Below are 23,418 nucleotides of genomic sequence, written 5' to 3'. Positions count from 1 at the left end.
TCAAATAGGTGCATTTAGTTGTAGGGTTTAGTGGACTTTGTGATTAATAAGCACTTTCAGACATTGTCAAATAAGACTGTGTTTGGTCCTTTGGGGGTTAAATGTCATAATTTTACTTCCTAGGTAATGGTGTTAAAAAACAGCAAACATAAATATGTCTCAAAGACTAATAATATATTTTCTTTTCAAAGTCTTACAAAAACTGTAGAGATCAAGGAGGAAAAAAAAACATTATAAAAGTTGGTCCAAATCTTGATATTTTCGTTTCTTAGATGTTCTAATATCCCATATTAACGAGATGCCCCTCGACTATGTTTTTTACGTTATTGTACTCTTATAATTAATAATGTTCCTTTCTTTGCTTGCATGTTTTTACAAATTTTCAGGTCTCAAAACTTTCAACACGTTATATATATATATATATCTATTTGCTTTAAAGTTTTTTGAATTTTCTATAAGTTTTCATAGAAAAAAAATAACAACTATGCGAATATATTCATTTATCATCTTTATCGTATCAAGGATTTATTACAATCCTCTAGTAAAATGTTTTTCACTGTCTCTAGAGGAGCAACAAACAATTGTAAACTAGCAAGTCGGGTGACAATTTTAGCCATGCAATCCGCAACTTCATTTTAAGATCTCGGCACATGACGTACTCAGACTTCTCACTCTTGGTGTAGCATTCCATGAATCAACTATAATTCCATCATTTTATTACTGACAGCAACCAATAACGCATTATCATATTACAGCTCCATTTGTCTAAAACTCATATTTCAAGTTATGCAAAGACGTTTTAAAACTCCATCTATGAAGTTTTTTAAGTTTTGTTTGGTAAAAAAGAAATGGGTAATGAATAATGAATAAAAAAAATTGTTAATTTAATGTTTGAACGACAAACTAGGGTTTTATTAAAAAGTGGTTGTTAGAAATTATTGTGCTTAAATTTAGATCATATATGTAAAATAAAAACTATATAGTATTCTTATATGATATATGATATAAAATATTATTTTTGAAGTTATAATTATATTTATATCAATGACTATTATCGGAATTGATCTCAATTCAAATTAACTTATTTCTGCACGATTAACACGTGTTGAATGCAACAAATTAATTTAAAATAATATGTACCTTATAAATGAAGATTATATATTAATGTAATTATTGGTAAAATTAATTTATTCTATTCCATTTGTAGATTGATCCTCACACATGTAAATATATATAATCAAAGAATAAGTTTGATATTAGTGTAGATAAAATAAATTGTGCAAAATTACATTACACTTTTAAGTACAAATTTAGACATCGGAGATGATATTATTGAGAGAGACAGTTGTAAACCCCCAACATGAATTATAAAACAAATATAAAAAATACTAAAAACAACTCCGCAATAGAATTAAATTAATAGAATTAAATTAATAAAGACACATATGATAATCTAATAATAATAATATTCTTGAATTTTCTTTTCAAAAAGAACTCAATGCATGGATTGTGGAGTAGCATCGGAGACAACATGCGAATGCCATTCAAAGCAAAAAAAAAAAAAAGAATGGTGAGAAAGTACGTAGTTGAAAAAAATGCAAAAACGAATCCATATCATATGGTCATAGTCATACATTTGACGACAAAATTCTTTGAATTTTCAATTCAGGAAAACCTAATGATGATCATCAGAAAATACAAGACCAGTTCAAACGGTAAAAAGAAAAACCCTTAATTAAGACTATGAGTTTTGATTTTTAACCTAGGATGCTAGACGTGCTTAGAAAAAAAAAACATACCATATGAGTTGTTAAAGAGACTTTAACGACACAAATTTCTAACCCTTTTTCCCTCTTCCCCAATATTCTTTAAATTTACCTTTTTCCACCTTTTGCAGTGAAAATTCCTTCCTACTGGGTTCAAAAATAATGAAAATATAAACTTCACCCATATGGGTTATGTCAGTTTTTTTTTTTGCTAGTCTCGAAACACCATATGTCCACTTCCCTCTTTCTTTTCCTTGTTTTTCCAATAAACACTCAAACATTTACGTGTATATATTGTATTCGAGATATTTATGCTTGATGTTATTGTTGTGGTGTTTTGTCTAATTAGCTAAGTGAAAGTGTTTTCATCACTAATGTGATATATGAGCATGTGTTTGAATCCCATTAAGACCAAATGCTCACATTTCGTTGGTCACGAGATGTTTCCAGAACTCTGTGAATTTGATTTGACTCTTCTCATAGTTAAGAGACAAAATCTAAAAATAAAACTAAACATAGACACCTCAAGCACAATACATCCACTATTTAAGAGTTTGAGTCCGGCCTCTCCCTTCCCTCAACATGTATATATAATTGTTTGGTACACAAACAAGATTAAAAATCAGCACATGTCTTTGATTGATACTAATAAAAAAAACCTTACCATCAATGGATAAAATAATAATCGATTATTTTTGCGGTATAACTCTTTAAACGTTACTTGTAAAGTCTAAAAACTCTATTTGTCAATATGCCAACTAATTTTTCATATAAATTTATATTAATATCATATTTGTTGGTAATCATATGATTTGTTGTGTGATAGTTGGTCACCTACTCCTTTAATCATGTGGTCGAGAGTTCGATCTCCGCTCATAAAAAATGGAACATATTTCTTAGTCAGTTGTTTACCTCTTCGAAGAGCACTCACGACGAGAATACATTGATTTCGAAAAGAAATATAAAAATATTAGTTATAATAATAAATTTTGATACGTGTTACTTTTTCATACCATCAATGTGACATGAAAAGAGGACCTAATTTTTAATTATTTTCTTATTATATATAAATAATTATTCAAAGTTAAAAAGGAGTACGTGAGGGGAGAGCATCTCATAAGATAAAATTCACATTGTTTGGTCTAAAAGCAAGTCTTTGGGGGGTTGCTGTTTGAGATCCGAGCTTAACAGAGTGTCATGCCATTCCCACTACACATTTTCTTTATTTAACCTATCAATTTACTCATTTTTACATTTTTTATATAATATAAAAATCTATCTTTTTTTTAAATACATATATTATTTATTGATTTGTTGATGCTACTATGCCCAATGTTGGGCAGATGATTAGATTTATTACTCCAATATTTTTACATATTTGACTGAATCTCCTTTTTCATTGTCACAGCTACTAATAATATTTAATTTTTCCCAATTCCATGCATGTTTGGTCGGTCGTGTAATTGCTTAGAGATAAATTAATTTTTAAATTGAGTTTTAATTCGATTGGTATAGCGATTGTTGTTAATGTAGGAGGAGGTGGGTTCAAGTGCACTAAAACACGTTATCTTTTTATTTTTGGGTTGAGAAGGGACTATGGGTAGTTCTAGCCATTGTGTCAAAAAAAGAAGATATGATCGAAACCTATAACACTTTGTACTTTGCATAAGTTAAAATCCATTAAGTGATTTTTTATTAGTAATGTTTGGAAATAACAAAGTGACATGATATTACACATGCGATTGTATGCTTGTTGCATCAAATTTTAAAAATAGAAGAACTTAACTTAAAGAATTTAATAAATATCGTTTGGTCAAGACTAAAGTTTTAAAATTCTAAAAATACAACAACTAGAAATGATTAACTTAAAGTACAAGAGCTAAATCCACGGATTATACATGATAAATATTAACTAAAAATGAAGGAATCAACAGTGATCAAGATTCAAGATCAATATTGTAGCTTTACTCTATTAACAAATTAATCTTTGATTAAATTAGTAATAATATTTGTTTTACTAGTGCTTTGGCCATTTGGGGTTTTAACTAATTAATCAATATTTTTTAAAAAAATCCATTTTCCTAATAAACTCAAATCCAAGTTCTTGAGATTCACCCCATTAAAAAAAACATATCTAGTGATTTTAAATAAAATAAAGAAGACCATATGTTTTAAAAAGAAAAATAAGACCATATATAGTCATTTTAAATCAATACTAAGTTTTAAAATAAAAGGTTAAATTGTGGTTTTAGTCCCTCTATTATACTCAAATTTGGTATTTAATATCTACATTTAGATTACATATAATTTAGTTAACACAATGTTGATATTGACAATTTTTTTTTTATTGTTGGAAGGGAAATTTTTAAGATAAAAAATTACATTAACGTATTACCTGGAATAGTTAATGCCATTAAGTATTTGGATTAACTAAGAAATTTTAAAAATAAAGGGACTGAATTATGTCAAATTAGGCTTAATAATGTCATTTAGTACATGAGTTTAATTTCAAATTTTTAATTTGGTACACAGATCAAACATCATCTAGTCTAATGAATTTTAGCATGCGTTGGGACAAAAAAAAACATAGACACTACATTGAAACCAAATTTGGGTACTCAAATGGGATAAAGAAAGACCCAAATATCAAATTGGAAAAAAAAACCTTAGGTATTGAACTGAACATTGAAACCAAATTTAAGTGCCAAATTCGGACAAATAAAACTCAAATATTAAATTGAACATCAAAATCAATCTTAGGTACTTAAATGAGACAAAGAAAAACTCAAGTATTAATTGAAAAAAGCTTAGGTACTAAACTGAACATCAAAACCAAATTCAAGTACCAAATCATAATAACCCACCAAATTAAAATACAAGCACTAAATCCCAAAGGGACCAAAATTAGAATTTGACCAAAAAAAAAAGAGAGAAAAGGTTTCGTAGTGTGATCACATTGGGTTTATTGAATTATTTTGGTCATCATAGGCATGTGCAATACCTGCAAACGACGCCGTGGTCCGCCATCAAAGCATCCACAACATCCGCCGTATCTCCGGTGTCTCCACTATTCATACTTACCACCACCGTCCATTTAAAATATTATTTCCCACGTGGATCTATGATCATGGCCCTTGTGCCTCTCGTGTAATATATATACTTTTTTTTTTAATAATCCTTTTTGTTCTCTAATTTGACCAACTTAACGAGTCATTAACATTAGTTAAATGGTGTTAGTCCAGATTTGAGCTGGCAAAGTCTACATGTCTTGGCTTAATCTATGTCTCTTTATCAAAGTAATATACATATACATATGCATGTGTGTATATAATATAGTATAAAAGGGGCATACCGGTTTAGCTTTTGGGAGTCTATACAGTAGAATATGGGGACCATTTGCCTGTACAAGAATGGAGGAGGCTGTTCCAATTTACTTTTTTGTTTGTTCACTTTTGTTTTGTTTGCATTTCGTAATTATATAAATACATGGGTGAAGTTATAAAAAAAAAATTGGTAAAAGTATCATAGAGTTTTTTGTACTAGAAGTCGAATTGCATATTGTTCTCTCAACTCATACAATGAACAAATTGATCTTTGTACGCCAGATCAAAAGAGTAAGTTAATTTTTTTCTATTAAAAATTTTATTCATTTGTATTGTTAAAAACTGACGGAATAACCAAATAGTGACATATGACATATCACGTGTACCTCATGTTCACGTACAAAGTCCAATTCTTATACCCCTAGAAGAGAAGGGCACGTGGTAGGCTATCGCATGATCCGCAAGTGACCCCTCATGGGTGCCTTAGTAAACTAACATGCGGATGGTCCACAATTCACCCCTCATGATACACTCCTTGCAAGATTATATGGGCTTAACCGTCTAGTACAATCTCAAGGACAAAAGTGCTAGAGCAGGGCAACCTATGACACAAGCGAGATCATGCAACATATACCATGATGATAACTGACCTATAACAACATTAACACCTGACCAGGCCATACAATCGTGCAGGATACTGCCATACAACACTACTAATAAGAAATGACTCACTATATTAATCTGGTCACACAAAAAAGTAAGGGATCTTTCTTCCTCCCATCATCATTACTACCTTCTCCTTCCTCCTCTTTCCATCTCTTCAAGACAACATCTCCTTCTCTAATGTGAACCGGCACTCCCCTCCTCCATCACAACTTCTTTGTTAGTGACCCGTATCAAACAATGATCCATCATTATTTGTATAATTTGTAACTTCCATCATTATTTGTATAATTTGTAATTATGTTTAACCCAAAATAAAAAAATATATATATATAACACAAATATTGTGAATTGATAAAAAAAGAAAATGGTGCAGCTGCCAAACCAACCTGGCTGGCAGGCAAAGGTTATTGGTGGGATGTTGGATGTGAAATCAAAGTCCCTCTTAGTTCATAGAGCCCATCCATGTCTTGGTTTCATTTGTCTTCTTATTACTTTCCTCTTTATTTTTTATTCCATTTTATTCTTATATGTTTGTCTAAACATTGCCTCTTTGGGTCTTATTAAGTACTATATAAGTATATAATAAAGTACATATATATTGTCTGTTTCTGTAACATGTTAGGTAAAGAGTAGCTCTTGCTTTCCAAAATTATAATCTTACATTAGCTTCCACTAGGAGAGGTTAGTCCAATTAATATGCTTTCAGCTTTACCAGAAAACACAAGGTTATTAATATTTTATCACTCAAATCATTTTTTTAATTAATCTAAAAAATAAATTAATATTAATACATTCAAATAATTATCGGAATTGTTTATTATAATGTTTTATCAAATTAATAATCAAAACATAATCAAACTTAAATAAAAATATCATTTTTTTTGTTATTTTATTAAAAAGACCACTTAATGCTGGTTAAATATGTGGTTGTTTAAATCAATTAGTCACATTGAAAACTGATCAACATATTAATGTGAAGAAAGAGATTAAAAATACATAAATAAATTATGATTTATTGGTTAAACGTTCGACTCATCGTTGTATCAAATAAAATCCAATCTTTTTATATATTAAATGGGCCATGGAAGGAAAACTACTATATGAGTTGGGTCAGATTGGGCCTTAATTTTTAATTTTTATTTATTTTTCCAAATTCATATATGGCCCAATATGAAATAGTTTGGTGGATCATATTCACTATTCATATGATATTAGTATGCCTATCGCACTCAAAATTATGTATAAATTTTAATCAAATGTATAATGTTATTGCTGAGAGGAGTTTAGTTTCGAACCTTATAGGAAAGTATTGTTCCATTCAGGAGTTTTGTCTTCTTATTCTGAGGAGAACTTAATTGGAGTCAAGGAGAGTCTTGGTCGATGTAGATACAACTTATAAGCTCATGAGATAGGTGTTGATATTATTAGAAATATTAAGTATGCAAGTTGCGTTTGCAGGGGATCTAACCATAGACCAATGTTTAAATGCCTTACCTTAACATATATGGTACCACTTGGCTAGGTATGACTTGCAAGCTCACGGAAGGGGTGTTAGTATTGCTAAGGTAAGACATTTAAGCCTTGGTCGATTTTAATAATACAAAACCTCTTTCGCGAGCTTGCAGGTCATATTTACATAAACCAATGCTTTCTTTGGAGTGTGAGAGACAAAATCTTTGAGTGGGACAATACTTTTCATCAAGGGTCCGAAATCCAACTTCCAATCAATAATTTTACATAAATTTTGATTTTGTGTAATTTTATACCTAAATTATTTATTTAATTCAATTTTCAGAAATTATTAATACAAGTATTAACATAGAATAATTTTACATTTACATATTTCATATATAAATTATTATATTCATCTAATATATAAATAAATGATGTATTAATTTGAATATGTACAGTTAAATTGAAATCAAAGTTTTATGTATACAGCTGAACCGCAATCAAAGTTTTATCGGTATAATTGCACCAAATCAAACTTTATGTATCAAATTGCATAGTAAATCAAAGTTTATATCTAATTTTGAGGTTTATTCCAAAATAATTGACACCCCTATGAAAAAACTGATATAATTTAGGGGTCAAATCTTGAATAAAGGCAATATAATGCCAGACTCTGTTCATAATGGCTTCCAGTCTCTTCTTTAGAGCGTCGAACCTTGTTTCATCGGCAACAATACGACGCCGTATCCCACTACTTGGTGCGTTTTGCGTGCTGGGTTTGGGGTTTCAATTCTCCCTTCTTCCTCTTACCTCAAAACGAGTTGTCCTCAGTCTTCCCATTTTGTTCATATAGAAAGGTAAATTAATTAATTTTAGCAACCCCCATTTGATTTTTTTTAAAAGATTTAATTCTGATTTTCTGTTTAATTTAAGCTCTAATATTCGTTGGGATTCTTCTCTTAGGTCGAAATTTAGTACCCAATCAGCAGATAAGACCGTTCAGGCTGTGAAAATGGAGGGGAATAGCAACATTGTTCCAAGCATCGTCGTCTATGTTACTGTTCCTAACAGAGAAGCAGGTCCTTTTTTCTGAACTCTTTTTTTTTTTGTGTGTGCTGAAAAGGGTAACTGTGATTACTGTAATTAAATGGAATCTGGGTTTGTGGAAAGAAATCGTGTTTAGCAATTACGTTGGGAAAATAGCTAATTGATAAACGATCATATTTCATTTTTTTTCAAGCTTTCTCTTCTGCTATAATCTTGTGGATTCGCTATTAATTGGCACCATGTCATGTAGAAATTTCTGGGGTTTTATATAGGTTTTTTTGTTATGGCTTCCTTATTTTAAACTACCATTTACATGCAGGTAGGAAGTTGGCTGGAAGCATCGTGAAAGAGAAACTTGCAGCTTGTGTAAATATAGTACCAGGTTATGCATATAGCTCTTTTAATTTGGGTCATCATATGGTTATATGTTCAACCATGTGAGTTATGGAATTTAGTGTTTTATGTGTCATCATTGTTCATGATCTGTTTTCGGGTTTAGCTTACCGATTTGATCTTGATTGTTTAAGAAAAAGTAAATGTTGAAATGATCGAGCTGGTTATTATTCTTTTATACGGTCAATGTTTCTCAAGCCACCTTGCAGCGTGAATCCCTTGCTTTGAAACAATGACAGTAGGTTCTAAGCATGTGTAGATGTTTTCCAGATTTTTGTGATTTTGTACAGAACCCCTCTGATCGAAACCAGTTGGTCTTTCCCTCCCTCTCCTATGACACATGCTCTTGTTTTTCTTTCGTAATTTCATGAGGGAGAGACTCTTTATATTTTTATTTATATTCACTTGAACAATAGTTTCTGATATAGATTTGTTATATCGTGATTGCAGGTCTGGAGTCGGTGTATCTATGGGAGGGAAAGGTACGAGATATTCTCTAAGATACTTGCTTTTGTTGGACTAATGAAAGTAAACGTTTCTGATGGACTTGCGTGGCTAAGTTTATGTGCATTTTATACAACTGAGGACTCAGGTAAGTTAGCTTGTTTAACCGAATACCATTTCTATTGGTTCTGCAGATAAACTCAGATCCTGAGGAGATGCTCATAATCAAGACAAGGCAGTCCCTCTTGGAAGCTCTAACAGAGCATGTGAAGGCAAATCACGAATACGAGTAAGCACAAAACCTCTCTCTTGTATATTTTTCAACAAAAATGTTAAAAGACCTGAATTCCTTTGAACTCCCTCTTTACCTTTTCTGTTTTTGTTTTTCTCAGTGTGCCCGAAGTTATTGCCTTGCCGATCACTGGGGGCAGCCCCCAGTATCTAGAATGGCTTAAAAACAGTACAAGGGACTGAACTTCTCGGATGTAGTATATGACCTGCCATGAATGTCTGAAAACATGTAAGTGCCCAGTTATGGTTGTGTTATGAATGGCTTCATCTGACTTGAATAAAGGAAGCATGTCATGTTCGTAATCGGAAAGATTAAAATCTATTTTTGGTAGGAAAAAAGATGTGTTGGAGTTGGTGTGTTTTTAAGACAAGGAATTTGCTCTGATAAATGCAGCCTATTATTTGTTCTCCAATTTACAACTAGAAATACGTTACCTAGCTCGTGTTGAGTAACAACATATAATACATATATGCATGATGTCCATAGATAAAAATACCATGGAGGCTTTTGTACTACGAGTTGGATTGCATTTTGCCTCCCTTTTCTTGAAAATGAGCAAATTAGCGTTACTCAAGGATTTAAATTGCGGTCGCGGTCGCGTTGCGTTTATTGTGGTTGCAGACATAACGGATGCTATTGCGGTCATTGCGAGTATCGCGGTCGTGAACTTTTTAAAATTTTGCACAACTTATTGCAAATCATAATAATTATAATTATAATTATAAAAAGTTACTTTTAATGATTTTTAGAGTGTTTTTTAACATTTATGAATTTTTATTAATATGATATGAGAACACAACTTTTATAATCATTAATTATTTTTATATTTATTTACGAATTTTCTAAGAATATTATATTAACTAATAACAAAGTAAAAAAAGAGAGGAAATATTAAACATTTATCATATTTAATAAGTTTGAAAGTTTTTATAGATAAAATAATTGAAAATTCATAACTGAGAGATGTCTTTAATATTTCTTGATAGCTTTGAAGATGGTGAAGATATAAACATTTTATGCTGCAAAAGGAAAAAAAATGAATAGATAAATGTATAGATTTTCATTAATTATTCTTATTTCCTACCACTTATTCTCTCTCTCATTCTATTTTCATATATAGTTTAACATGCTTCGATTCTTAATTATCTTTTGATAAAATATACTCTATTTATTTATCTAAAGATATATTTTAAATGTTTTAATATCATCAAAATTAAGAGCATTAACAAAAGTTTTTAAAAAAAACATACCTTACAAATAATGGTAGTGGTATGATTTAGTTTTCACTAATTAGTGGAATGACGAGAAAGATCAGATCATTCACCTTCACTTTAAGAGCGTTCTTGACTTGATTCTCTTGGCCTTTGTCCAAAAATATATAAAAAAAAAGTAACATTTTTACATTGGTTTTCATATAATTGATATGGAGGATATATTTGAGGAGGAGGATACATAAGAGGTGGAAGTGTGTGATACATTGGTGGTGGAGGATGTTTTTAAGGTTGGTATGGCACACCATAATTAGGAAATGATGGATAATAACCATATGGTTGTGGGATAACCATGTGAAGGTTGAAAATATGAAGGTTGTTCTGGTGGATAAAAACCTTGAGTGCTAGTAGATGAATTACTGTACCCAAGGTTACTAGAACTCGATCCCCTATAAGATGAAGAGCCTATAGAAGTATGATTCTTGTCTTTTCCTTTTGATGGAGCTCTAGGTTCACTTCTATCTCTCATAGGTTCAGGAAACATATTTCCATCAAACTCTGATCTATCACGGAAATGTCCACTAGTGGTACCAACCTCATATTCTTCTTCATACTGACTAGAAGACCTAATTTCACCTCTATCACCACTATATCCATCATCCTCATCAATTAGACTTAAACCACCACCATCGGTTCCATCGCCACTCTGACTTGGCGTTGAACTAGAACTTGAATGAGACAAATTTTGTTGTTGAGATTGATCAACATCCATTTCATTATCAGAGGTATCCACAGGCAACACACTGGCATTTTCACCATATAATAATGGATTCTCTTTCTCATGAAGTCATTCTGACAGTGGATCAACATCTTTAAAGATATGATCAAGGTTGATAGGATTAAAACTAGCGTTTATATCATCAGTGCTCATTCTTTTTAATGCCTTATCTGAAGCCTCATATTATAATAGGTAAACACTAGTTTCTCAAGTTTTTTATACTTTAACCTATTTTTGCCTTGGTGTGAATATAACTAAATGTGCTCTAATTTCGTTTGCAATTTGATGCTGAAGTTTTTTATACTTTAATTGTTAATTTTTGTAATTCGGGAACACATGTGTCGTATATTATCCACCACTCAGTTGCATAATATTATTTAAATTTCAAAATAACTTCAAAATGTACAATATAATTAAATAATGTAAATTAAATTAAATAATTTAATTAACTGTTTACTCGGATTCATTTGCTTCTAAGTTCTTTGTGCTTGTGGAGTACCGAATGTCTCATGTTTATCTCTAAATAGTAACAACTGCATAAATAAAAGATAGAGTAAAAAAAAAGTTCTATTTCAAATTATGTAACTAAGTTACAAATAATAGTACTTGAATCTAACATGATTAACTATTTTGACTTGAGTATCAAAAGAAGGTTCTAATCTTTCAATTACTGATCGTGTACCTTCTAATGTCAATTAATAATCTAAATCTTAAAATAATAAAATATAAAAATAGTTCTTAATTATATGAAACATTTTATCTTACTAGCTGAATGTAAGTCGGAATGCATAAAATTCCATCTATTGTCAATAATCTTTTCATACTCGGTGAAATATCGACAATCTTATTGAATTGCTCGTTTAGCTCTATCAACAGCCTCATAAATAAAGCCCATTGTTGGTTTTTCATCGCTATCCACAAGTCTCAATACTTTTCCTAGGGGCTCGTAAACTTTTATGAGGTCGTTGGCTTTTTTCCATAAATCTTTTCCCAAAATATTTTTTTTGGCTTTGTAAGCAGGCTCTGACTTTTGTTGTCTCCATTTTGATTCTTTAAATTCTTATATATTCATAAGAAAAATTTTAAAATAATATAATTTAAATTATTTGGAACTAATAAAATTATTAAACGTTGCTATATTTAAGTAATTATATTAACTAATTATAAAATACTAACCTTTGAATTAAACATTTCTCTCAAACCTTGCTTTTGTCTTGTTATCTCTTCAAGTTGAATGAAATGAGTTGCAAATCGAGTAAGAGGGGTTCGAAGTCTTTGTTTCCCTTGTGTATACTTCTTCATCAAATCAACAGTTCAAATGTGATTGTATATAAAGCAAGTCACTTTTTTTTGTCTCATCTAACACTTTTACTACACTGGACTTTTTCTCAATATCTTCAAGGCATAAATCTAAACAGTGAGCTGCACATGAGGTCCAATATAGATGTTTTCTTTTCAACATTAATTTTTTCCAGCAGCTTTCATTGCTGCCTCATTATCAGTCACTATTTGGACAATGCAATTTTCTCCAATTTCTTCTACAACTGAATCTAGCAAACTGTAGTAGAATTCAACATCTCTACTATGAACACTTGAGACATCTATCGATTTCTAAAAAATGGTTCATTTACTACAATAAACAAGGAAATTAATGATGTGCATTTGATTCACATTATTAGTCCAACCATCACACATTAGAGTTGCACCCAATTCTTTCCAATGAGTCTTTAGCCTATTTACCTAATCACGAACTCGTTGATACTCTGACTCTAAATACACATCTGAAACCTCATAAGGTGTTGGGAGCTTTACACATTGTCCAACTTCTATTGACACTTGAATTAAGTTATACAACCATGGAGAGCTTGCTAATTGAAAGGAAGTCTTTCATATATTAAAAATTTAGATACCGCTTCACCTATCTTCCTTCGAAAACTCTTTAAAAAAGAGTCATTGACCTTTGCTTGCTTTGAACTTTTGCTTCTAACCAATTTAGGTATAGCTCCCCTTAAGGTAGACTCAGACTCACTTGGGATGGATTTACTTGTTCTTTCTCTATGATATTCTCTAGCTGATCCATGAGAAGATCGCCATTCTTCATAAATGTTATTCCAACCACCAGTACTTCGTCTGAATTCTTCCCTTCTATGCCACTCGTGTTGTGATTGGATACTTCTCGAGTTGCTTGCCATATAGCAGAAACCTCATCAATGAATTCCTCGTGTTCATCATTATCTTCTCTTAATTGATATAAAAATTCATCTTTTCTCCTCTTTTTGTCTATTTTCTTTGTCTTACTTTCTTTCAGTATATTCATCATACTTTCTCTAATGACACCTGTTAATAAAATAAAAATAATTCACACTTTATATTATTATCAATTATATATAATATTTATAGAAAATTTACAATAACATTTAAAAATAATAATAAAGTATCACATACCAGTAACATTAGGGCATGGTGCAACATTGTTAGTTTTATGAGCAATGTGCTCTTTAAATCGCGTTATTCCTCCTTTCACAACTTTACTATAAAGTTTACATACGATATTTCCTTTTGTATTTGGCAATGGAGTTCCAAAGTGCCAACCTATATCATTTCTTGGTGCACCCTCCAATCCTTTAGTCCGGAACTCCTCTTCACGTGGAGGTATGCTTTATTTTTATTTATATATAAGAAACATAAAATTATATTTCGAAATATAAGCAACTTATTACTTATATTATCAAATATAATACAAAAAAAAAGTAAACATCATTAACATGGAAATTTTAAATTTATTGCATAATCCATACATAATAATAAATAATAAATTATAAAATTTTAAAATAATAATAAATAATTATCATTTAAATTATAATTATAATTATAATATTAATTAAAAAATAACATATAAAGTAAAATTATAAACCTGATAAGATTGAAGCTTTCATATTAAAAAATATAATAATATGATTGTTGTCAAAGTAATTTTCATTTTCTGTAAAATCTCTTCAAACTCTAATAAATCAACCAAAATATACTTTGCTTCAACAATTTAAAAGATGAAGAGGATGGGAGTGAGAGGTGGGATTCACTCTTTTCCACTTTAAATACTTACTAGTTTATAGAAGCAGCAGGTGAAAACATTTACATAATATATTTATAAAAAAATTGTTATGAAAATTAAAGGCATGAAATGATGAAGTTAAGATGATAATGTTGGGTTTCAAATGTCATTATTTACATTTATATGCATGTATTTTTTTCTAAATTTATCAAATATAAAAATATATAAATACCTCGAAATAATATTTATTGTTTTATAAAATGAATGGATATTTGATAATTTTCTAATTGAGTTTGGTCTCGGTTATTAGGTTACATCAACTCAATCAACTCCTTAATTTATAGTATAGATGATTTTTTATCGTTGCATTAGCATAGTATATAATTACATAAGAAAATTATTAAAACTCCATATGTGTATGTAAAATTTAATTTCATAAATTATTAATATGTTAAAATTTATATCAATAAAAATTAAACAAATAGAATATAAATATTTATATTATACTTAATTGTCGATAAGTTAATGTCAAGAGTCAACTAAACAATAACTTGATTAGAAATTAATAAAAAAAACATAACTTTTTTACAAAGTAGCAAATATTACAATATAAAAGTGTTTTTACATTTTATACAAAATATAAAAAAATCAATTTAAATCCACGATACATATAGAAAAATACAAACAATAATCAAATTTAAAAACTTTCAAATCCTCAAATTTATTATTCAAATTAAATCCTATTTTTTATATTAATTTTAATAACATAGTGAGGATATCATTCTCATTAAATAATATATAGTGGTTTTATTTTAAAAATAATTATATATATGTTTAATCGGTATAATAAATTTCATTTATGAGCTTTAATTTCAAGTCTCTATAGGCTATAGCATATTAAGTCAAACATTACTTCTTTAATTAGGAATAAATTAATCCTAACAGGCTAACAGCTGTCCTATACTCCTACTACCTGTCAAGACTCAAGAGAACACTGGTAGCTAGAAACGGTGCATTGGTTTTGGCTAGGGGTAAAGGAAAATAAAAATGAAAAAATAAAGAAAAAAGGAAATCAAACGGCAGAAAACTTAGAAAAAAAAACTGAAGAGGCCTAAAGTCCTAAACTCTATCATCCTCTCAAAACCCTATCAAATTCTTGGAATATGCTGGTTGTGCCTTCTCCCTTCATCTTCATCCCTAACCTAAAGTCTATTTGCATTGCAAAAACAAACAAGAATCAAGACAAAATTTCAGGTACTTCCGTACTTACTTGAAAATTATCAATCTCTGAATGTGCAAGTGATTAGGGGTTTAGGGTTTGCTTTGTTTGCCGTTTGGTTTGGAAACACAACACTAAAACATTTGGTCTCTTGATGGACTGATGCTGGTCATGCAGTGAACCAAATTTATGACATGCTTTATATGATGGACCGTGATGATATACTTGTTGGATTAGGAGGAGAAGCTGGATCATGGAATACGATACCATACAACCAAATATTGATGGATATCTTTTGCGGGAAAAGTGTACCACTTTTTTTCAATGGTGGTTTATATTTTTCATTTTTTCAAGGTTTTCTAGTTTTCAACTCTCCTCTCTCTTTCAACATGATGATGACGATGGCAGAGGGTAAAGGAAGAGATGGTGGAAAGTGGAATGGCTAGAAGCAGGGAGCAAAAGAAGAAGGGAGTGGAACCAAAAGGGGAGGCATGAAGGGGAAGAAGATGAATAAACAATAGTGAGGCCCTCTTCTTCTGTTTATTTGGTCTTCTTTTTTTTTTTTTTGATTGAAAACACTCTGATTTTTCTGATTTTGCAGGTAGGGGAATATATTCCTTTTTGTTTGATTGTGTTTCACCGTTTCTATTGATTTTTGTTCAGAGGAGATACATTTTTTTTAATTTGCTGTAACAAAATATAACGAGAAGGCCGCAACCCACCGCTATCGGTGCAACTTCGCTGCCGCTATTTTCAGCAATAGCGGTTTCGGACGGTGCCGCTACCACTATATAGCGGCCGCTATAGCGGTATTGGATCGCTATTTAAATCCCTGGCATTACTATAGTAGATCAAAGAGTAAATTGGTCTTTTATTAAAAATTTCATTAATTTCTATTGTTAAAAACTTGTTCTTTTAGCGATAGTTTGCTCTTTAATCTAATATACCAAGACTAATTTACTCATTTTACTTTTATTGATGTATGAGCCTAGCTTGATCTCAACCCAATTTGGCCTATAAATACCTCTACAATCCACCCAAAAAATAAGGGTAAACTACACCATTAATGACTAAATTATGGATAAGTTTTCATTTTGGTCACTTAACTAAAAAAAGTTACTATTTGATCATTGAACTATTAAAAGTTTTCATTTAAGTCACTAGACTGTTAAACTTAATACTATATGGCTTTCTCTGTTCGCATTGTCTACATCAATTGAATGTTTTATTTTCCTTTTTCTTTTAAAGTTCAATTTATTTCATAAATAACTTTAGACGTTACGAATCTTCAAACAAAAATTCAAACATTTTCCTTCTTCGATTTTCGACATTGGCCATCAAATCAACTTGGATTTAATGTATGTTTTTCTACTTATCAATGGGTATTAATTCATCATATTAGTTGCCGAATCGTCGTTTGAAGCTCTTTTATTAAATTCATTGGTATGACATTTCGAGGAAAAAAAAACCTCACTTGATATTCAAAAATTTGAATTTAATAGCGTTAGGAATTCTTAAATTCCATATAAATATTTTAATTATAATAAAGTATTTAAAATAAATAATGATATTATAAAGTTGAGGTATTAAATTATGTCAAACAATAAAATATAAAGATTAAATCTCAAGTTAAAATATAGTACATGAACTAAAATTGAAATTTGATCATTATTGGATAATATTAACAAAAATATTAGAATTGAAAATTAATCATAATCATATAATTTCAAACAAAAGAAAAGAAGCAAAATATAGTGGTCCGGTGTAGGTTTGTTCATGAGCCGGATTATTTGTTCAAGCTTGAAGGTCTGTTTGAAATTCAGAAGAGTTTGAGCAAAAATGTTAGATTTAAAAAATGGGTTTGAACAAAAAAATTAGGTTCGTTTAAAATATGGGTCAGGCTTAAGTTAAACATTCAAAACCCGAGCCTGACTTTTTTTTTTAAGTTGATAATTTTTATAGTAATATATAATACTATTACAAGGTAAACATTAAAAATTTGTTAAGATGACTATATATAAAATTTTAATAAATAATATATACAGTTATTAAATATTAAAATAATATAATGTAAATATGTATTTTTAAATTAAAAAATATAATATAGGCAAACGTAAAATGTGCTTGAATTAGCCATTTAAAATATGAATGAATTTGATCAAAATTTTAGATCCATATTTTGAGCTGAGCCGGCTTGGTAAAACATAACGTGTATCAATATCATACTTAAGTCCAATCTGAATTTGATCCATAAACACCTCTAATCAAGTGTCATGAATACCCTGAATTAAAATTTAACGATCATCTTATTTCTTTTTGAGTGACTCAAATAAAAGCATTCCAAAGGTTGGGTGAACAACCGAGTAGTTCACCTTTTAAAAGCCATACAAGATGTAAATTAAATTAAAAAAAATATTAAAAGCAAGGACTAAATAAAATAATTGAAACTGCAAATTAAAGTTTAAAATTGAGGGACCTAAATTAAAGTTTACCTTTTTTTCTTTTTTTCTATTATTTCAATAATTGTGTAGTAATAATTAATCCGTATTTTAGGTTGTGTCGCCCATGGTATACGTGACATCCGATAACCTATTATTTTTATAAATAATTTATATCATTTTGAAAATTAATTTCATTTTCAAATTGTTTTAATAAAAAATCATTATTCAAATTATTAAAAAAAATTACTTTATAATGATGCTCTAATGTAATTTTTTTTAATTTTATATTTTCTTACCACATTCAAATCAGAGACAGATATGTTAACTTATTTACATAAAAGATCCTATCTAATTAATTGGATTATCCCATTTTTCATCCCTCAATTTTTTTTGATAAAAAATGTGCCCAAAGGCATTACCTCGAATTAACAAGTATAAGTAAGTACAAGCCCATAGATATCGTTACGATACTCTATGTTAAAAGGAAAAAGTACAACGTTTATTAACAGTAAGTTTACAAAGGCTATCAACCAATCTATTGCTCGAACGGGCGACCCACTCAATCCAACTCTCAATTTTGAATAAGTAACTTAGGGTTAATTTAGAAAAATATTGTGAAAAAAAGTAATTTTGAAATATTTTGTTTAATATTTAAGTATTTACTATTGTTATTAAAAAACGTTTTTGGAAAAATAAAATGTTTATTTTAGACCTCATATTATAAAGTAAAAAAAATGACTTAAATGATGTTTAAATTTGTTAACATTATAATATTTCAATAAAAATATTTTTTTATTATAACTCATTATTAATATTTTAATATTTAAAATATAGCTTAAAATATAAAATTTAAATATTAAAATATAAGTTCTGATAATTTTTTTTGACACAATGTTTAAAACTATTCATAGTCTCTTCCCAACCCATAAATAAGAGGATTGTAACGGCCTAATTTTCAGTGGTGTCGGAAATGGTGATTTGAGATCACTAAATTCGACAAATAAGATTGAACAAGATAGTAATTTAATATTTATGAGTCAAGTAAGAATTTAGAAGAATTTGTGAAATGGTGAAATTAGTGAATTAAAAGAATTTATTAGGTCAAACGGGTCAAAAATGAGGTATCGAGACCTCAAAGTTGAAAATTGAGCTATAAATATTTTATAAATATTTATGGAGTGTCATTGAGTTAGTATTAAAGTTTCGTTAGAAAATTTTAACGTTTGGATGGCTAATTAATTAAAAAGGACTAAATTGAAAATAGCGCAAAATTTGTTAAATTGTGAGTAAATAGCTTAAGTATTTAAAAAGATGGATTTAAAGAGCAATTAGACCCAAAGGTTAATGGCTGGACAGTTTGGGTATGAAATAAGCAAGAAAACAATGTGAACAAGGGGCAAAATTGGAAATAGCATAAAAGTTAATAGTTAAATAATGATGTAATTGAAAAATCTAGACATTTCTTCATATTTTCTCAGCCAAAACGCCATAGAAGGTCTGGAGAAAGCTGGTTTTTCATATTTTTACATCATTTGAGTTTAATTCTTACTTTTCTTGATAATTTTTATGTTTTTATGACTTTTACAATTAGGTCCACTTGTAGAATTCATTAGTTTTTGATTTTATGGGTGAAATTGGAAGTTACCCTGGATGGATAAGGGAATTTTATGATGAATTATTATGAAATTTAAGTTCTAATTTCATATTAAGGTGGTTTTATTAAGTGATTTTGATAGGAAATGATATTTAGGACCTAATTGTGAAAAAGTTGTGAATTGAAGGTTTCTGTTGAAATTAAGAATATAAAAGGTTTTAAAATAGTTTATAATGATAAAATAAAGTGTTAATTGAGAAAAATTAGTTCAATTGATGGGTGAATTGAGCAGGGACTAAATTGTGAAAACTGTAAATTTTGGGGTAAAAGTGCAATTTCGAAATTTGAACAGCATAAATTGTGAAGTGAAATAGAATTGAAATGGATGCTAATGAAGGAATGATTTTATAATTATAGATCAAGAAAACGAACTGAATCGTGGAAAGGAGAAAATTCAAGAATAGTCCCTGAATTTCTACGACTTTTGCAAATTAGTCCAAGTAAGTTCATATGGCAAAGTTCAATGTTTTGATATGAAAATCTTATGATTGTTAAAGTATTTTATTGTTGATGAATACTATCAATTTGCATTAACTAATGAATAATGTGTAACTAAAAGTACAAATTAGTAGGAACAATGGATTTGAGTGCTTCTATTCTGTGACCCTGATGAATTGACGAAAAATATGTGATAAGTGCGCCCGTTTAAGACCATAGCTGGGCTATGGCATCGGTGCAATGTGATAATGTGACTCCGTATAAGACCATAGCTGGGCTATGGCATCGGTATAATGTGATAATGTGATTCCGTATAAGACCATGTCTGGGATATGGCTTCGGTATGATATGTGAACCGTGTAAGACCATGGCAAGGCTATGGCTTCGGTGTGTGATGCGTTACAATATGAATGTCCATAGTTTACTATGGCAATGTGATAATGAAGCACTCAATTCCCTTATTGTTCCTTAATTTGACAATGAAGTAAATGAGAAATGGGCCTAAGGGAGTTAAATTGTGAGTAGCCATATGAAAATTATTCCAATGAGTTATTAATGAAATTGTGATTTGGAGGATGAAATAGTTAAACTAATAGATATATGATTGTGTACGATATTTGATATGATTTGTGTTTATATGCCTATGAGCTTACTAAGCTTCAATAAGCTTACTTGTGTGTGTTTAATATTTTTATGTAGATTGACTTGAAGTGAAGTGGGTAGATCGGATCAACACAACAGGGCACACTATTCAGATCAATTCTGGTAGTTTTTTTTTATGTTTAAAGATTTATATGGCATGTATAGAGTTTGAATGAATTGAAGTAAAGATGTTATGAACTAGTTAACAATATTTGTACTAAAACAGTTTTTGGTAAGTAGCAGTAGTTTGACTTTGAAAATTCACCATAAATTGTGGAAATTGAGTTAAGTGCTGGAAAAAAATGAGATTAAAGCCTAATGAGTCTAGTTTCATATAGAGGAAACGGTGCATGCAATTGGATTTTATGTTATGAGATATTTAAATTGTGGTGAGACAGAGTCTGAATGACTTCGAGTTCCCCTGTTCTGATTTTAGAAAATCATTAAAAATTTCAAAAAATAATTATGAGTCATACTATATATGTATGGATTCCTCATTGGGTCTATTTTTAAGAGAAACAAACGGCATGGTTATTTGAATTTTGTACAGAGAGAAATTTGGTTCGTAGTGCACAGGGGTCAAAGTAGAGAAACCCTGAAACAGGGGAGGATTTAACTAATAAAGTGTACTAATTGGACCAACCAAAAATTATATAAAAAAATTGGTAAGTAGATATATGAGTATAAATTCGGGGAAAATTTACGGATTTGGGTTTCGAGTTTTATAACTCGAGATATGAATTATTTAGCAACTATGACGCAGTTGGACAGCTTGTCTGAAAAGTATGATATAAATTATCTAAATTTGGTTAAATGCTCAAATAAGTTTAGTAGTGCCTTGTGCTCGACTCCGGCAACGGTCTCGGGTAAAGGGCGTTACATTTATTGGTATCAGAGCTTCAGTTTAGCCGATTCTCGAAATATGTATGATGTGAAAAGTGTCTAGAATTACATGCCATATAAATCTGTGATAGTGTGCTGTGTATGATCCGATCTAATCCTTGTTTTTTATTATAGATTATCTTCGATTTGAAAAGATGTCAGATAGACCAGAACAAACTGAGCAAGAAGAAGTTAATAGCAGAGTACAAACCTCTGAACAAGGAACAAGTAGTAAAGCTCTGATTTCATTGATGTGAGAACAAGAACTCAAAAATATGATTTATGGATTCATGAATCAGTGGTATAATGAGAATGTGCGAGAAAGAAATCAGACTACACAACCTCCTCCCCCTATCTCAACATCTTTAGTACCCCTGGTTGCTCCTCCACCTCCTCCGACAACTGAATCTGGCAAACGTTCTCCATTTGAAAAGCTCAGAAAACATGGGGCTGAAGAATTTCGGGGAAGAACAGATGATGACCCCGTTAAAGCTGAATATTGGTTACAAAGTATAATGAGGGTTTTTAAGCAAATGGCGTGCTCACCAGATGATTACTTAATATGTGCCGTGTCATTATTGAAAGAAAAAGCTTATAACTGGTGGGAAACAATAGAAGCTGTTGTACCGGCTGAGAAGATCACTTGGGAATTTTTTCAAAATGAATTTAAGAAGAAATATGTCGGTAGAAGATATCTGGATAAGAAGAAAAGAGAATTTCTCGACTTGCGACAAGGAAACAAGTCAGTGGCTGAATATGAAAGAGAATTTGTTTATCTGAGCAAATATGCTCGAAATATAATACCCACAGAAGAAGAAATGTGTATCAGATTTGAAGAAGGGCTTAATGATGAGATTAAAATGATGATAGGGGGCATTGAGATACGAGAATTTGTTGTTCTATCAGATCGTGCTCAGAAGCTTGAAGAAGTATATAATAAAAAGATGCAACGAGATAGAAGAAGTAAAGAATCTTTCAAAAGAAGTGCATCTAAGTCATTTTCGGCTTTACCAGTGAAGAAATCTAAAGAGGAATTCAGTCGAGCCACTTCAGTGCCGGAAAGATCAGGAAAAAGTAGGCCAAGACAATCTGATTACAAAGCATCTGACAGACCTGCTGTTAGTGTGGGTAGTGTACAAAATACCCAAAGGCCTAAGTGTCAACATTGTGGAAGAAGTCACCCCGGTGAATGTAGAAGTAAGTTAGGGGCTTGTTATAAATGTGGGGCCACGGATCACTTTATTCGTGATTGTCCCCAATTACAAGTAGAAGAAGTGGAACAGAGGGAGAAACAGAAAATTCTTCCTCAAAAAGGAATACGCTCTGGTCAGAGCAGTGCTACAGGGGCTACTTGTTCGGGTATGAAAGATACTGCTAGCCGATCAGAAGTTAGGGCTCCTGCTCGTACTTATGCCATTCGAGCGAGAGAAGAAGCAACAGCTCCAGATGTAATTGCTGGTACTTTCTATCTTTATGATGTTCCTGTGTATGCTTTAATAGACCCTGGGTCTACTCATTCATATATTTGCACTATGTTAGCATCTGAAAAGAACTTATTTGTTGAGCCTACTGATTATGATGTACAAGTTACAAATCCGTTAGGTCAAAGTGTGGTAGTTAATTTAATATGTCATAACTGTCCACTGAAAGTTAAGGGCTGTGATTTCCCCGCTGATTTGATGCTGCTACCCTTTCGTGAATTTGATATTATCTTGGGC

General features: G+C 30.4%; 1 protein-coding gene, 1 long non-coding RNA gene and 1 pseudogene across 7 annotated transcripts; 2 read left to right on the top strand and 1 right to left on the bottom strand.

The window, feature by feature from the left end:
• Nucleotides 1-7,874: 7,874 nt before the first annotated feature.
• Nucleotides 7,875-9,795, top strand: LOC121230321 (protein CutA, chloroplastic-like; annotated as a pseudogene).
• Nucleotides 9,796-12,980: 3,185 nt separating this feature from the next.
• On the bottom strand, nucleotides 12,981-15,861 carry LOC121230320 (uncharacterized). Of its 2 annotated transcripts, XR_005928265.1 has the most exons (3): nucleotides 15,695-15,830; nucleotides 13,818-14,029; nucleotides 12,981-13,709 (listed from the first exon to the last, which is right to left on the bottom strand). It is a non-coding gene; the product is annotated as an uncharacterized lncRNA (long non-coding RNA). The 2 variants fall into 2 exon arrangements; XR_005928264.1 differs by lacking the exon at nucleotides 13,818-14,029 and having other exon boundaries at nucleotides 15,695-15,861.
• On the top strand, nucleotides 15,080-16,603 carry LOC121230319 (uncharacterized). 5 transcript variants are annotated; one of them, XR_005928261.1, is made up of 4 exons: nucleotides 15,080-15,678; nucleotides 15,821-15,970; nucleotides 16,052-16,163; nucleotides 16,245-16,603. XR_005928261.1 is itself a non-coding variant. In XM_041114905.1 (3 exons), exons 1-3 carry the CDS (start codon nucleotides 15,588-15,590, stop codon nucleotides 16,087-16,089), a joined length of 279 nt encoding a protein of 92 aa, XP_040970839.1. In that variant the 5' UTR covers nucleotides 15,258-15,587; the 3' UTR covers nucleotides 16,090-16,149. The 5 variants fall into 5 exon arrangements, 2 of the variants coding, with proteins under 2 accessions (XP_040970839.1, XP_040970838.1); XR_005928262.1 differs by having other exon boundaries at nucleotides 15,095-15,678; nucleotides 15,821-15,951; nucleotides 16,245-16,601; XM_041114905.1 differs by lacking the exon at nucleotides 16,245-16,603 and having other exon boundaries at nucleotides 15,258-15,678; nucleotides 16,052-16,149.
• Nucleotides 16,604-23,418: the final 6,815 nt, after the last annotated feature.

This window comes from Gossypium hirsutum, chromosome A06, assembly GCF_007990345.1.
Source record: "Gossypium hirsutum isolate 1008001.06 chromosome A06, Gossypium_hirsutum_v2.1, whole genome shotgun sequence".
NCBI classification, from domain to species: domain Eukaryota; kingdom Viridiplantae; phylum Streptophyta; class Magnoliopsida; order Malvales; family Malvaceae; genus Gossypium; species Gossypium hirsutum.
This window is presented reverse-complemented; position numbering and strand designations above follow the sequence as displayed.